The 16155-nt window shown below is 39.6% G+C and overlaps 1 protein-coding gene across 1 annotated transcript in view; it reads left to right on the top strand.

Annotated features, from left to right (window-relative positions):
- The window catches only part of LOC140947134 (uncharacterized), a 124733-nt gene that overhangs the window by 107855 nt on the left and 723 nt on the right, over positions 1–16155 (top strand). The window contains exons 31-65 of the mRNA XM_073396225.1: positions 76–238; positions 535–632; positions 1057–1123; positions 1685–1740; positions 2012–2086; positions 2193–2277; positions 2497–2559; positions 2959–3097; positions 3353–3417; positions 3556–3669; positions 4075–4127; positions 4572–4670; positions 4942–5031; positions 5846–6256; positions 6810–6873; positions 7187–7282; positions 7497–7634; positions 7900–8007; positions 8534–8604; positions 9462–9525; positions 9755–9854; positions 9964–10019; positions 10236–10336; positions 10586–10686; positions 11175–11263; positions 11665–11730; positions 11984–12097; positions 12563–12619; positions 12751–12846; positions 13141–13186; positions 13679–13734; positions 13915–14001; positions 14652–14709; positions 15313–15516; positions 15687–15736. Of these exons, the coding sequence (XP_073252326.1) occupies positions 76–238; positions 535–632; positions 1057–1123; positions 1685–1740; positions 2012–2086; positions 2193–2277; positions 2497–2559; positions 2959–3097; positions 3353–3417; positions 3556–3669; positions 4075–4127; positions 4572–4670; positions 4942–5031; positions 5846–6256; positions 6810–6873; positions 7187–7282; positions 7497–7634; positions 7900–8007; positions 8534–8604; positions 9462–9525; positions 9755–9854; positions 9964–10019; positions 10236–10336; positions 10586–10686; positions 11175–11263; positions 11665–11730; positions 11984–12097; positions 12563–12619; positions 12751–12846; positions 13141–13186; positions 13679–13734; positions 13915–14001; positions 14652–14709; positions 15313–15516; positions 15687–15736 (3400 nt within the window). The remainder of the gene's footprint in view (positions 1–75; positions 239–534; positions 633–1056; positions 1124–1684; positions 1741–2011; positions 2087–2192; positions 2278–2496; positions 2560–2958; positions 3098–3352; positions 3418–3555; positions 3670–4074; positions 4128–4571; positions 4671–4941; positions 5032–5845; positions 6257–6809; positions 6874–7186; positions 7283–7496; positions 7635–7899; positions 8008–8533; positions 8605–9461; positions 9526–9754; positions 9855–9963; positions 10020–10235; positions 10337–10585; positions 10687–11174; positions 11264–11664; positions 11731–11983; positions 12098–12562; positions 12620–12750; positions 12847–13140; positions 13187–13678; positions 13735–13914; positions 14002–14651; positions 14710–15312; positions 15517–15686; positions 15737–16155) is intronic.

The following is a 16155-nucleotide window of genomic DNA, read 5'->3' as shown; positions in this document are numbered from 1 at the left end:
TTGCTGTAAGAGCTCGTGTTCTGTTGCAAAGTGCTACAGTTCTTCCCTTGGCTTTACCATTTTTCTTTCTTTCAGTGCTGGTTTGTCTCCACGCTCCTCTCATGATACCTCTCTCACCAGTCGCGCAAGCTCAGCTGAAGCAGTCCCAGCCCATCTCGCGCCATTCTCTACAAAGAGAATGGATCGAGAATTTGAACGAAAGCTACAAGAAGTGTTTGTTTCGGTACAACTAGAGAAGGTACGAAAATGATATACTTGTTGGCTTTTAGCACCGTGAAGTGTATCAGCTTCTTTGGTGTTACAAGATAGAAGCAGAACCATATGATATTTCTTCGGTCACAACAATTTACCACCAGCATCAATAAAAACTTATTTTTTACAACGTCCAACATGAAGTCAGACATCCTGCCGGTAGAAAAAAGTACTGCTTGCATTTGCCTCAAGTTTTAGAATTTAAATAAAGCAGTAGCTTGTTGACTCGCTTGTGAATTGCGAGTGAATCGTTTCATTCGTTTTCGGCATCATTTGTTACAGACGAGTTTGAGGGACAAAATGCTGAATGATTACATTCACAAGAAGGAACAGATGGGAACAGTCATGAAGAACATTGACGAAGTGATCAAACTCAAGAGGTAAGTTAATCGTTGAAAGTCCTTAAGGTATGTTACTTTGAGGGATTTTCTGTCATACGCGCCACTATGCGCGAAGGGCAAAGTCTTATGAGGATGATGATGATGATGATGATAACGATAAAGGTGATGATGGTGGTGATGATTAATTTACTAGCTGCTGATTGCAAAAAAGATATATTAACTATTCATAGTTGGTTTGAGTTTGTTCTCGGTTCTCTTCCATGCTCTCTCAGGTTCTTCCGAGATACCCCCGGTTTACCCCTCTACTCAAAAACCAAGAATTAAAAATTCTTTTTTGATCCAGGGAGCACATGTACACTTTTTGAAGCAGATCTTAAGAGTCCTTTGATGTCCTTTGTATCCCGTGTATCATTCTATACTTACTGATATTTCTTGTAATTTTTATTGTTATTTCTTAATGTAGAAAGCTGGTTACAGACTTCTGTGAGAATCTTCATAAGAGGGTGTCCCAGTATTCTTTGCAGTCCCAGGTAGTTATTACAAAAAATGCCGTTGCTAATAATTTTTGAACAAATAGGAAAGTGTTCATCTTTCCACAAGATTGGTTTGGAACACTAACATGGCCGCTGTTTCATTGTTTTGGGACACCAATATGGCCGTCGTGACGTCATGTGAAAATGCTCTATAGCTCACTAGCCTTGTTATTTTAAATGTCTTTTTTTTTCCGTTTTTGGATAAAACCTGGTTTTAAAGAATAAAACATGACCCAATGACAGCAGAAATGCAAAACTCCGGGGACATGATTTTGAAGTTGCTTAAAACATTCACAGCACGTGTTTTATCACGTCTAAGAATTTACGCGCTACGTGATGATCTTTTTAAACTCGATTAAACACTGCTGTTCGCGTTTTAAAGGTTAAAAAGCTCAATGTAACTTACAATTGAAATAGCAGGCAAATATCATAATGATGCTTTACGCGCACCTTAAAGTAGCTACAAAAAATGTGAAATGTAGCAAATTTTTTCAAAGTAATTAAAATTTCGTGTAGTTTGAAATGCAGTTTTTCTGATCGGGTCGTTTCCTCCCTTAGATAATAGCCTACTCTGCAAGCCTTTTAAATCTCATGTCTGATTTCCCAACTACAAGGTAAGAGAACTCTTCATTAATATTAAATTGTTGATTTGAAAAACATGATCGCACTTTTTGAGAATAGCCTTCATTTAAACGAAGGTAGTCCACCTTGATAGGAAATCACAGAACAACACCGGCAATCTTATCCTACTCTTATCGCTGAATTTGTTTTTTCTCTTTGCAATGTTATTGAAAAAATTTCTCTTTAACCTAGTTGTCTACCAACACCTTTCTTGATCTCGCGCGTATCCTAGTAACCTCTTTAGCGTTTTTTTCTTCATGGCAGAGATGCGCATTTCGTCATTGGCGAAGAAGATGAAAAGAAGACAGAAGAAGATGACAAAATCAGCTCAGATCCCAAGTATGTGTAATTAATGAATTCCCTAGGCTGGTAGTTTTGTTTCTGACTAGGAGCACTTTTAAAAGGAAAAACTCTTTTTCTTGTTCTTGTTCTCTTTTTGTCACAGGCATTTTACACCAAGACCTCGTAGGCTGCTATCTTCAGACGGAAAGAATTTGCTGAATCTGTGGTTTATCCCTCATTACTCTGAGGTATATATGCCGCCTAAAGTTTTTTCGAAAGCCATCGAGCCAGTTATGGAGTCTTCTTCGTCTGGTATTGTTCAGCTCCCGATTAACTTCATAGTTTAGTCGGTTTCAGTGCTTAAATATCTCCAAACTGAGGTCGTGAGTTCCACATTTGATTTTACTTCGTCTAGGAAGTCTGCTTAAAACAGGTTTAACTATTATGTGGGTGTCGTTCTCTTTCAGATTATCAAAATGTTCCCCAAGATGAAAGTAGATGAAAGAAATGCAGCTCTTAAAGTCATGTTGGTAAGATCTCTCTCGCATCCATGTTTAACGGAGTGAAACTTAAAATTTGCGCATGTTATTTGGATTTTCATTATTCATACCAATTGGGGGATCGTTCTTAGTTGTGATATAGTAATCTTAAATGAAGAAGTTAGTTTCAAGAGAATCTTTAGTGCTGCTTTAGTCAAGGGGGTTGGGGAGGGGTGCAAAACCAATTTGTGTTTTTGAAATTATTTTTAAAAAAGACCCAGATTGTAGTCGTATTTGCGCTTCGAAGAACCAACCTATCAAAAGAAGGTGTTCGTTTGAGGAATTCCTTTGACAAGCCACGCCTTTATAAGGAAAGGTCTTGAGGTCAACCTGGCTTTACCCTTTAGTTAATACGCTAACATGATACATTTTATTTCTCTCTTTCAACAGAAACTAATTTCATCCCTCCACGACATCTGTCAGTACCTGTGTGCGCATGCGCGACTTGGCAGTTCTCATGCTCGATTAGGATCACAGAAACTTGAATTCTCGGGGGTGACCGCTGACTGGGGAGGTACTGAGGGTATAGGTAAGTTGTTAAGGGATGATAGATGGGTCTTCATAGCTCAGTTGGCCACACGTTAGCCACACAGCTCTAACGCAGAGGTCGTGCGTTCAAATCTTGGCCGCGCGGCAAGACAAATTTCCAGGCAAGGCGAAAACTCAGTAGCAACGAACTCAATGGCGTTGTTTTAGTAACAATAAAATGTGCAAATTGCGTGTTTTAAAACGCACCAGAATGCATTTGTTTATTTTTGGGTGAATCTATGACGATCTTTTCCAGGAGCGGAATTGCGAGAGATACAGAAGCAGATCAACCACTTGGAAAACCCACTTGATCCTCAAGAGGTACGTCATAGATTTCAAAGACTCAAATGTTTTGTAAAGTTGAGCTGATTGTCGTGACGCCGTTGGATTGGTCACTGTACCCCTCTTCCATATACAAATAGGAACGATTAAGAAAAGTGAATTTTTTTGCACTTACAGGTAGCAGAATTTCTTGCCAAACGTCGAGATAACATGTTTTTGGAGTTCGATATTTCTATTAGTCATTCAGTGCGGGACACCTTCCTTTCTACCGGAAACGAAGTTGCATACAAGGTGAGAATTTGCCCTTTAAGCCCCGATATCCACATGCAAATTCTCCAGACTGCCCTCCATACATTTCCTTAGGGATTTAGTTGAGTGAATTTGCTAAAAAATCATGAAAGGATTTTCCCTTAAATTGTCATCCTATTCTTTATCATAACCTTTTCACTTGTGTTTGAATTGATATTGTTTGGAGGATATTGATGTTGGTCAATTTTGCGAGTTTAAGGGTTAAGGCGAAGTTACCCACTGAAACGTCCTGCTGAAACTTTTGTGCAATGACTTTGCAAAAGACGTTTCGGGAACCTTTACAACTTGTATTTGAAACGAAACAGAGGGTAACAGTATGCTCTGCTCTGATTGCATTACGTTGTAAGATTAGTTTTAAGCTTTCGATTCTTTTATCTTCTTCAATAGAGCATCACAGAAAACATGCATTTTGCTTTGAAGAACCTTAGCAATCTCCCAAGGTGAGGTATTTGAAGAATGTAGCACACATGTGGCATCTTCATATGTTGTTCAATCAAAGCATGGTTAAGCAAACGAGCAAATATGCTTTAGTTTATCACGTTTTAAACACGGAGCTGAGTGTTTTAGAGTTGAAAAACACGAGCTGTGCGTTTAGTGCGTTTATGGAATGAATTAAACATCTTTCCTTTAGATCTTATCATTTTTCAACAATATTTTGGTTTAATGATCACAATTTCTGCGAAACGTAAAGCTAAAATCTAAGTCGTGTTTTGTAAGAGTTGACGCTCATGTTATTGTAATTCCTTTTGCTTTTTATGAATTAATAACGTGCTTTTTTGTCGTTGTTGTTGTTGTTTGTTTGTTTGTTTCCTAATACAAATTTCTCTTCTTTATTAGTCAATCTTGATGGTAATTCTCTTTCATGGAATTTCGTTTCCTGTTAGGTCGTGTATCTACAGCCCTTTTATATCAGTGCCGGAGCCGTTAGAGCCCAAGGACCAACTGACTAGAAATCTGTATCCCTGGAGATCATTTTCTGACCGGTAAAGTACTTTAAATTAGCTGCACGTTTTCTCTCTCGTTCACACTCCACCCAGGTTTTTAAATTGTTCCCGGAGACCGTAATATATAGGGGCAATAACCCTATGTTTTAGTAAGAGCTTCGATATCAAGCACTGTTACCGACGGAAACGAGGCGGCCGGTCGATTCTACATTATATAAACTTATTCATCTTGTTTGCATTTCCTCTGAGACAGAAAATAATTTCACCGCGGGCTCAACTGTTAAAACAGGTTTTTCAATTCAAATTTCAGGTATGGACCTTTTCCCATGATGTATTGGCCATGGGATCTTATTGGAGAGAACATGCAGCTGTGTTTAGCTGGCTTACGCGATGTGGACAGGTTGGTGGAGATTTATACGTACGACGCATTTGCCCAGCATTTGATGAAGCATCAGAAGGCCATTCGTGCACGTCAAGTCTTTTTCATACGCTCCCAATGCTGCTAACAAAACATTAATTTGTATTTGCTACTCTCGTGATAAGACTTAAGGCTTGCGTGATGGAGTGGATCTGATGTCTGTTTAAAAGTTGACAAGTTAGTTCTGATTGCAGATTGAGTAAACGGGTTTGTACAGTCACTTCTCTCTAAGAAGGACACCTTTAGGATCGACACTAAGATTTCGTCTTGGAGAGATGTCCATCTTAAAGAGAGTCAAATAAAGGGTGTAAAGAAAGCAATGACCAACTTTAGGTGTCCGTTTTACAGAGGTGTCCGTCTTATAGAGGTGTCGGTCTTATCGAGGTGTTTGTGTTATAGAGGTGTCCGTCTTAAAGTGATGTCTGTTAAGAGAGAATCTACTGTACTAATGATAAGGTTTTCTCTTTACTTGTCGTTTACTGTTCATTATATCTACACAACTTGTCAGACTGATCCATTGGAATTATTTTGCACCCTTTCTTGCTCATTTCCTTATCTGATACATTGTCAATTTGAATTTAACGTCCGTCTTTGACGTAAAGGTGATTCTAACTCTCTATAATGATTTTCAGACCAAGCAGCAGTTCTCTCCTCATATTAAGAATAATAAATGAATTACGTGCTGCAACTTTTTCGAACATACTTACGCTAACATACGCCAATCATGATAGGATTCCCATAAAAAAGGGTAGAGATCAGATTGACGAACTTATCCAACGGTTGATCTATTATGCAGGCATGTTGTCAATGGTGAGATACTTGGCGTCTCTCTACTTCTCGAAGACGTTCTTCAAAATGGTCTACCTGACATCTTCACGCAACAATCAGATGACTCAACTCTCAGCACAACAGGACAGCGTTCCCGACCAAGTACGAGCACGTCCCGAAGACCTCCGAGCCGTCACGGCGACACGCACGTCAGTACCAGCGACGATGCTGGCGAAACCGCCGTTGCCGTGGAGACTGGGCTATACGGTGACGTCCCCAAGGGAACAATTTCTTTCAGTACCAATCCCAAAGCGGCCGTCAAATTGATCAACTTATTTTTGCTCGTGTGTTCGCGATTAGAGCTGTTAAAAACGGACTGGGGGTGCAGAAAGCTGGGCGTGAATGAGATATTCTCTTCTAAGCTTTACAGAACATTGTGGTGAGTCGTGAGTTGAAGTAAAAACGAAAGCATAAAATCTTATGTGTTCTTGACTTCACCTTCGTGGTAGTCTTCATTCTTGATAGAGTGTAGCGCCTAAACCAGCCAAAACCTTCCGTGATAACTTCATATTTTTTTGTTCCCTCTTTACGTCGTTAAATCTCCTTTCTTTTGTTTATATTTCAATTATCGTGTTCCACTATTACTGCGTTTGTTTGTTTTTGCCGAACGGTTGTACTGAGACCCTTTTTGGTAAATTGTTGAGCTCGGTAGTCATTGCACAAGTAGGTGGAATATAATTGTCCAAGAGTAGTAGTACTAAATAGGACTATTGTGGACAGAGAACGATGTTTCGACTCTGATTATTGACCTGATTAGTAAATTAAGTGGCGATTTTTGTTGACTGACATTAAAACTGTGATTTCATTGGCTTTAAGCGCCTCATAAGCGTCTCCAGGGGCCTGTCGCGTAGAAGTGGGTTTCTACTCAATGGCACTTTGCGTTTTATCTGATAAGGTTTTTTTCATCTTTTGAACTTTCTTTTTCATCTTAGCAAAATTTACAAGATTGAGATTCTACAGCCAGTTTATCAACAAATTGCAGTTAGAATGGGACAGGTAGGTTTACTTTACTCATACAACAAGCGATCGAACACTCCAGAACAAGAAATCACACATTCCAGAGCAAGTAATCGCACTTTCTAGAACAAGCTAGACATCAGTTTAGTAGCAGCATTGTCGTTGTGAACGGCTGCAATCAACGTTTGAACTCAATGTGTCAGTTGAATGTCCCAACAATGTAAACGACGGACAAAGCGACGTTTGCCTGTATATCTCAAGAACCATCCTATTTCAACTTTTCACAGATTACATTGTGAACGACAGACAGTATCTGTGCTGTTTGGTACTAAAACCTTTCCCTACCCCACAGGGTCAAGAGTATGCCGCACTTGGTGCCCTTGTGAATGACGATGAGCCCCTCTCCTCTCCCCCTGGATCGACAGAAATGGAGCTTAAAGTGAAACAGGTTTGTTCAACTTGCTAGATTTACCATCGCATGCGGACTTAAGAGCAAATTGGGTGCAAGATTACGAAGTTTCGATTATTTATAACTGTGTGCAGTTTTCGCCTCTTTGCTTGTTTGAGGAAATTCCGTAACGCAGAGACTTTTTGAGGTCCCCCTGGCATAAAAATTTATTTATTTCTAAATAAACTCATATCGTTTGAATTGATTTTTTCAGCTCATACGACTGCTGGAAAACTTAGAATGCACAATGATATATGACGTCATCAGGAGGATATCCCGTGAGCACACTCTGGTTGTGTCTGAAAGAGGAAGAGACGATGCCACTTTGCCGACCGATCTATGGAAGAAACCGGTCAGTCAATCAGCTCGCACAATTTGAAAGTAATATGGGTATGTTAGAGATGCATGACGATGGTGACTTTGGAGGGTTGAAGTAAAGCCTTCATGCATTGTTGTTCTTGAATCAAGCTGAAGCCAGCTTAATTAAGATTTAGGTTTTTAAGCCTGTGTACATTGTATTTGGGAAATAAGCAGTGGTGACAGAGTGGTGAGCAATTCGCCAACTTAATCACGACTGTCTTCTAAATGAAAAATATTGTTGTTCTTTGTGTTCACAGGTCATGAAAGAGAACTGCACCATAGCCAAACCTCATCTGGTGGAAAATTTTATTCAGGATCTGATGTCGGAACACACGAATAAGGGCGACAATGTGACATTTACTAAGGTTTGCTAGCATTCGTTTCTTATTTTTAGCTCATTCCTTCCTTCTTCAACCTATCTCTTTCTTTTTGTGTTTGCCCATCTGCTCTCATTGTCCATCGTCCATCATGCAGCCGGTCAGGCTATCTGTCATTTTCGTCTTTGTCTTTTTGCCGAAGCATCCTTCCAATTAATTTATTTCTTCACTTATTCGTCCGTCGGGCCATCCATTATTTTTTCACCCAAGACTTGCATTCCATTTATTTTTCCATCCATTTATTCACTTTTAGCCAGTCGGCGATATAAGTGGTGTAGTAGGAATGAAATTTTCCTTTCCATTAATTTGCGCTAGAATACATGAATACATAGGGTCGTGAAAACGTCTTGCCTCATCACCTTGGACGCGTTGTCCAAGTCATCGATTCGCTTTTCAATCAAACTGTTATTCTGTCGCTTCCTATGTGTTTTTTGATACGACATAACCTGTATGAGCAAGGAAGGTATCAACATTCCTTTGATTTAATCTATTTCATTTTCACCGTCGTTTTTAGGATCATTTGGACAAATGCCTGGTAAAGCTTGCTTCTGAAACAATGTTAAGGGAGAGAAATTGTTTTGAGAGGTAACTTTGCAATGTAAAATATTTTAATGCCTCTTTTTGTGGCTCTGGAGATCGACTGGATGTTGATGTTGTTGTCTTAAATTGACAGAATCTACGAAGTCATGCAAATTGGAAATCGTGTTAGGAAAGAACCAGGCAGCAAGGGAGTAGAGTAGCCACGTTTAGCTTAGAAAGGTAGCTAGAAGTTCTTCTACTTAAAAGCAATAATATTCAGTGTACTCAGTTTTGATTAGAACAGGTAAAGGGAAGCAAATACGAACTGAAAATGAATTAAGGCAATCAAAAGGTGCAGGAGATTATATGGCTGGGATAATTGGGTCAAATTTTAAAAAGCAATTATAGACAGTGTACTCAGTTTTGATTAGAACAGCTAAAGGTTAAACAAGTACGAACTGTTAATTAAGGCACTGGTGCTCTCTTGGAAGTAAGGCCCATTTTTAATAAGTTAGCATTTTCATGACGAGAAACGGGTTCAAGTTGTTCGTCTTTTTTTCCAAAAGCGGAGCTTCGAAGTGTAAAGAAGAGTAGTGTAGCCATTTTAAAAGAGTCCAAGAGTAGTTGACAATTCAGTAGAGTGGAAATCATGCCAGGAAAGCACAGTGTCAGTTTCTTAGTGAAACAAGTCATTAATACCGGGATAGCTGGTAAGCGTGTAGGTTATAGGGAGCCAATCAAAAATATAGACTATGAACTGCAAGCTAGTCGTGCCAGCAACACGCCATTTGACAGTTGCTATTAGTAAGTACAAAGTCTGATAAGAAATTAATCTTTACATTATTATGCAAATAAAGTTTTAAAAGTTAAGCTCTTGGCCTTATGTTTGATAATTTTTTTTATTTTTGTCCAATTTTCTTTAGCTACGCAATGTACTACGAGAACCTGTTGCGTCATCAGCATCAACTGTTATATATTAAAGAGCAGGTAGGAAAAAAGCCGAAATCAATGCCTCAGTTTTGCTTAGTTAAGTTCAGCAATTCGGAACTCCTTAAGAAATTCTAGAATTAACTTTACCCACTCACGACCGCGTTTCAACCTGAAACTCTTATAACAGTGTTCTTCTGGAAAGCGAAATAAAAACAAGTGTTGAAACGGTTGATACCATTGCCTAAAGTGATCCAGAATTCTTCTAATTCTAAACTCGTGTGCATAGGAAATCAAGCAACATTTGGACACAATCGACGCAAACAGCTCGGCAACTATCGTGGATGTACATTGTCAGCTGGCAGATCGCAGTCATGAACAACTTCTTGGTGAGTAAGGACGAAATCGTCGCCTAGCTTTTTACATCCGTGCATGAAAATTCCCTACCCCTAACTCTAACAGTAGAATGGTAAGATTTTTTCCTGATCTTTCTTGTAGAAATTACGGCTCTCCGTGCGAAAATTGCCGAGATGAGAGAATCTCTTATGAATCAGGTAAAACTCTGTCAAGTTGTTAGTTATTGCTTTTACTCATGTGAACCCGCTGGGAAAAAAAGTTAATCAGCCTGCGTAGCAAGCGTTTCCGCGCGAGCTCCTCCAGAATGTTGGGACGAGAGCAAAAGTCGCGCAATACCTTGATTGGAAAGGTCTCAAAAGTGTATGCAGGTGTATGGCATTGAAACTAATCGATCTGGTTCTTCTTCGTTTCAGGAGAAGGAACTGCGAGAGCGAGTAAAAAGTGACTTCGCTTCCCTTGTTCAAGAATTGTTTACGAACTGCTTTTCCATGAAGAACCGCTTCGAAGAATTCAGGTAAAATGCTAATAGCAAACAAGTTAGATTATTTGGAAATAACATTAGCATAGTTGATCCCCATTATGTGCGAGGCAGTGATAGCATAAAGCATGATAGCACAATGGACACTTTTCCATTTATTTACAAGTGACCTCTTGTTGTTATTTGTGGTATGCCGTATTGCAAATTCATCCAAGGTTCTTATTCAACCATTCATTCGTTAATTCATTCTTTTTCTGATTTATGTACTCCTCTTTTTACTTGAAGGCTGTTCTTACATGATGACGTCCATGAAGGTTTGAGTGATATTCGTCGAAAAGCCGTGGAAGACATGAAGAAACTGAGGGAAAAGTCTGGGACCCTCAAAGGTTATTATTGTCCTTCGCTTGCTTGATGTAGTTTCGATTAATATCATTGATTTGTTTTCGGTACTGTCAATTGGACAAGAACACTCATAAACTCAAAACCTGCAGCCAAGAAACAAGGAAACTTCTCTTGTGTTACAAACCCTGCCTCTTGAATGCTGCACTGAAGAGACTAGTTGCGGAAAGTCTTTTCTGATCGCACTTTCCCAATCTATCTTCACTGTCGTTGCTAAGACGTGTTTTTCTTGTTACGGAAATCGTTGTTGGCTGGCTTTTGTGTTGAGGTTTGGGAATCAAACTTTTGTATTACGTCATTTGGCAATTGCATCCGTCTGCAACACCAGGAGGCAACTACCATTTTTCCAGTCTAGCTTTAACTTTGGGTAGCTTTTAAGCTTTGGTTAGTTTTTGGGTGACTGAAGGCAGTAGCCTCAGTTAATTTTTGTTTTGGAAAAGACAAATACAAATTTTTACTTTCATTCTTTCAACAGAGGAAAGTGAGGCCGCATCAAAGCAAGTTTTAGCCAAATCGGAACAGATAAGAAGATTCCAAGAAGAAAACAAGCATCTTGGACAACTGGTCAGTCCTGTGTAGAGGACTAATTTTGTTATTGGATTGTGAAAATATTACCATCATAGCGGGGGGGGGAGGGTGGCAGTTTTTCGGGGAAGAAATAAGCCTAGTACTTACGCTTTGACCTCAAATGTACTCCTCAAGGAAATAATAGAGAGATTAAAAAAGCTGCACGTATAGGTTGAACGGCAAACGTCAGATTCGAGTAGAGAAATTCTCAAAATAGAAAATGAGCAAATAAAAACGGTTCAAAACAATTCTTATGGATAAAAAATTGCGTAAAACTACTAATTTATGTGTAGAAATAATGAACAGTAAACGATAAGTAAAGTGGAAACTTAGAACCATGTTTCCTGAATTGTGACTGATAGAGTTCGTCTGTTCTGTTTTTTTGTTTGTTTCTTTAGTTCCTAAAGATAAAGACTATGAACAACTGGAAGCGGACTCGACTCTTTATCCGGTACCACGACTCGGTAAGATCGTTGTTAACTCGTCCATTCCCAGAGTCAATAATGGACACAAAACAAGAACGTACAACATTCCAATCGGTTAACGAAATTATGTGGCTTTTCACATTCAAATAAAACGTCTTCAAAAGCGTCCCTTGTTTGCTTTGCTTTTTGCGTTAACTGGTGTGCATATATATCCCAACTTTTTGTAGTCGTCAAGTCAGCAACGACCATAGACACTCACTTGATATACTCGATGTTTTGGTTATTTCCTAAGGTTGAGGGATTGCGAGACGAGGCAGATAGAGCCAAAAGGGAATGTCTTGAAGTAAAGAAGATTGCAGAAGAAAAGGAAGTGCTTTTTAAGCAGGAACAGTCGGCTCTAAGGAAGGTAAGTGACAACTAATTTCTGGTAAATTTTAGCAGGATGTTCGGCAGTGTAGTCTCCTTAGATTCAACACGAGACGATTTTTGCAACGACGATTTTAAGGGTAACAATGTTGGAACGATGTTGTAAAAATTCGAAACAATCTCGGGACAATGTTCGTGAATGTCAACTGAATAACAATATTTCGGACTCAAAACCTATGTTGTTACCGAAGTTCTGCCCTGGAATAGCCATAGCATTACTAGTCCTTTCTTTTCTACCGAGGTGCCTCTTTTACCACTGCGGTCGCTAAAACGTGGGGAAAAGCTGGGAAGAGGCGCGCGGGGAATCAAGGGAAGGAGAAAGGGCAGCTTCCCCCATCGTCCTCCACGCTCTCACTTTACTAAGTTACTGAAATGAGCCTCTGCGAGGGAGCTTTTCCAGCCCGTATTCCACATTGTAATGTTATAACTAATCTTCTCATTTCAGGCCCTTTCAGAAGTAGAGCGTGAGTGCCAGAAACTACGCAAGAAGCTACAATATGAGGTAATCTCGCCTCTCTGTTTCGATTTAGATTGATTAGATATAGTTGACATATAATCGCTGAAAAGACATTTAGCAAACACGCATAGCCTTTTAAACTTGGAGTGTATTTTCTCTTTCTTTTTTTTTATCAGCAAAAGACCAAACTCCAGAAAATGCACGCTCAAATGCAGGAAGCTAACAGCATGAGGCAGCTAGAGTTGGCCAAGTCTACGAACATCGATAAACTGGTCAGTGAATTTTTGTATTTTAATCAACATTTGTTTGTCATTCTTTAACATTTAAAACTGTTTACAAAGGAGCATTGGTGAGGGTGGGGGTGAGAGTGGGGTTGAGGTAGAGATGAGGGTGGCGGGGTGGGGGGTTGAGGTAGAGGTGAGGGTGGGGATGAGGGTAAGGCTGGGGTTGGGGGTAGGGGTTAGGAAATAAATAAATATATGGCCTGATCTCAAAGGCTTTCGCCAGTCTTGAAAACCTCATAACTGAAACTTTAGAAAACTCATTAGTATTCTTTCTGTTTTTAGATCTCAGATCTAGAGGAGAAAGAACTACAGCTTCGCCTTCTTACTCGTAAGCACAAATTAAATATCATTATATTTCTTTACGAGAATAAGACCGTACCCAGTAAAACCGGCATAGCTGAAAGTCCAAAATAAAGGTTTCGCGGATTATAACGATTGTCAGTCACGTTCGTTTCAAGTTCACACGTTATGACTGATCGACGTACGAGGAAAGCTTCTGGTGGTTAGATGTTTGAAAATGATCATTTGAACACTATTGTCCTGTAATAACTAACTGCTAACTAGCTAACCAGAATATAGGTTGTCGAGCTTTAGAACCATTGAATTCAATTAGCTATGATAAGACTAATAATAAAAAACAAAACTTTTGTTGATAGAAATGTGGTAGTGAATTTTAAGCCTGGTAAATGCATGAGAAAGACGTTTTTCAGTCAGTAACGCAAGTGGCTGGTAAGAGAAAATCCGAGTATTGCCAACAGGAGTGGAACCTATGATCTACTGAAAAACGTCTTAATTTTGTTGTTGGTTTTTTTTTCCACAGAAAATCTGGACAGAGATCAAAGGAGAAATCTCTTCGCACAAGAGCAGTCCAAAAAGGTACAACAACTTCGCATTACCTTGAATTGGCGTGAAAGAAAATCTGAACAAGAGAATCCTCTCTCGTTCTTCAAATGTGTTCGTGCCATCATGACAACCGTTTCTTCGTTTATCACCTAAACCATCTATTCAATCCTTGTCTGAATGTTATTTTAAACTTCTGACACAAATTCTTTTCAGGCCTTGAAGCAAATGATGTTGCAACTGGATCATGAACGGCATCTAAAACTCGATGCTTTTGAGCGGGTCGAAGATCTACAAAGACAGGTAATAGGCCATTTTCAAGTTCCAAATAATCTCACTTTTCAAACGGCGAGGCTAAATGCAAAACCTTTCTTTGGGAAAATGAGTGTTATTGGCAAGAAAATGCAAACTCATTTTCATTTCAATTGCTTCGAACTTAGCCTCGCTTTGAAACAGAGGCTTGGGGCAACTCCCAATGGCTTATTCTTTTGTGAACTAACAATGCTTTTACGAACTCCGTCTGGTGCTTTCGCAATGTCATCATATAGGGCTTTTTTATGGTAGGTTTGTCTAACTTACCAGTAAGTATATTCTAAGTACGTTTTGGACCCGACATTTGTCATGCTTTTCTCACCTCCTCTACTTAATTTACCCTTGGTATGTTATCACACTGCCCATCGCAAAGTGGTATCGGTGCAACGTGTAAAACCATTTTACTACTAAAGTATAGATTTTTGCATTATTGCGGGCGACCAGAAGAGCCTGCAATCCTAATCTCCAGGTTAAATTCGCGCATGCACGGCTCATATGTAGTCAGCATTCGTTTGGGCTTCCACTAAGAATGATTGAAATGCATAGACCTCAATCTGGTCACTCGCATCTTCGCCATGCACTCCCTAACCCTTGGTTGGTACTAGTTTATATATTTTTCGCCTGAATTTGTTTTACTTCAGATCTATGAATATGAGCAGCATCTGACCAGTGGTCTATCAAGGCCTGGTTCCGGCGCAGGTAAATTATATACATAAGTGACGCGGTTTGAAGTCCGTTAAAACCAATTTATACATGCAGTTGTCAGTTGTTATAGTAGCCAGTCTCCTTGGGCGACGGTAGAACGCCGAGAGAGAAGAACTGTGGGAAATATCTCAAAAAATGTCCTGTCGACTAGCAATAGCTTTACGTTAATAGAAAACGCGGGAAGAGAGTGACTCCCCCATCCCTCATTTTTCTCTTGTTTTCGTCGGTTTAGTGTCACAGAACAAGTAAAAGCTAGGAACCGTTAAGTATTGTAGTGGGAACTTACTAGTTCCTTTTTTTAATGCAATGGCTAGCATCTCAACATTTTGCAATCTTGAGAAGAAATATTTGAAGAAATCCAATTGGTTAACCAGAGGCAGGCGTTTATGGGCTGACTTCTTCTTAAGAAACGTACTAAACAGAAAGCTTTACTAGCAAGCGCCATCTTGTTTTCATTTCATTTCAGATCGCTCAATCGCCAACTAATTATGCTGCAAAGAAAGAAAATTTAGAGCAAATTGTACTTTTTAGCTGATGTTTTCAGTTTTTCAAGGGGTTTGATTATTACTACTTTTAACTCCGGGTTATTTCTCATAGGTTCGAGATCCGCTTCTCGTACGGACAAGCGCCCCTCATCGTCATACAGGACGGTACCTGAAAGCTTCGCGGCATCTCCTTTGTTTGTACCCTCCGTGACTGCCCGTCAAACAAAACCAGTGAATGTTGTCAGTCCCCTCGGGGGAGGTGTGTGGCCTCCGCCTGTCATGTTTCCAACGCGACAAGCTACCACACCAGACCCTGGTAAGTTGGAACAATTATTCGAGTGGTGAGGGGTGGGGATCAGTGTTCCTCCCTTTTAATCCAAAGTCCAACAAATTGTTGGCCAACATTTTCATCAGTTATTGCTAAGAGAAGGTTAAAGTTATTTTATTTTAAAAATAATGTTATTTGTTTTCTCTTACTATCTACAGGAGTAAGTTCATCGTATTCGCCGCCTCCCAAAATCCAACGACCGAAAACGGTAAGTGTGTGGTGATTATTAAACTTCATGAACCTTTAAGTTTTTGTTTTTGTTTTCCTTTTTTCACCTCACAGACATCCTAGCGATACCCATAGGAAACAGGGATCATTATACGTTTCTGGGAAACTGCCCACCTATGATCCGGAAAGAGTATCCAAAGCAAAACATTACGTTGTGCCTTTTCTTTTGAACTTAAACGTCCAAATGTTAGCTACAACGTCTCTAGTCATGGTTGACTTGCACTCTTTCTGGTTAAATTTTAAACTAAGGATGACTAACTCTCAAATACGCCCCTACCTTTGCTCTGTTATCCTCTCCAACGACGACGGCAGCAACAGCAACGTCAAAAAAACAAATGTTTGCAAAACAACAGCTCTGCACGCACGCACGTGCACCATGCTTTTTACATTTCCTTGACG

Source organism: Porites lutea, chromosome 8 (assembly GCF_958299795.1).
Source record: "Porites lutea chromosome 8, jaPorLute2.1, whole genome shotgun sequence".
Classification (NCBI taxonomy): domain Eukaryota; kingdom Metazoa; phylum Cnidaria; class Anthozoa; order Scleractinia; family Poritidae; genus Porites; species Porites lutea.
Note: the sequence above shows the minus strand (reverse complement) of the source record. Positions and strands in the feature narration are given on the sequence as shown.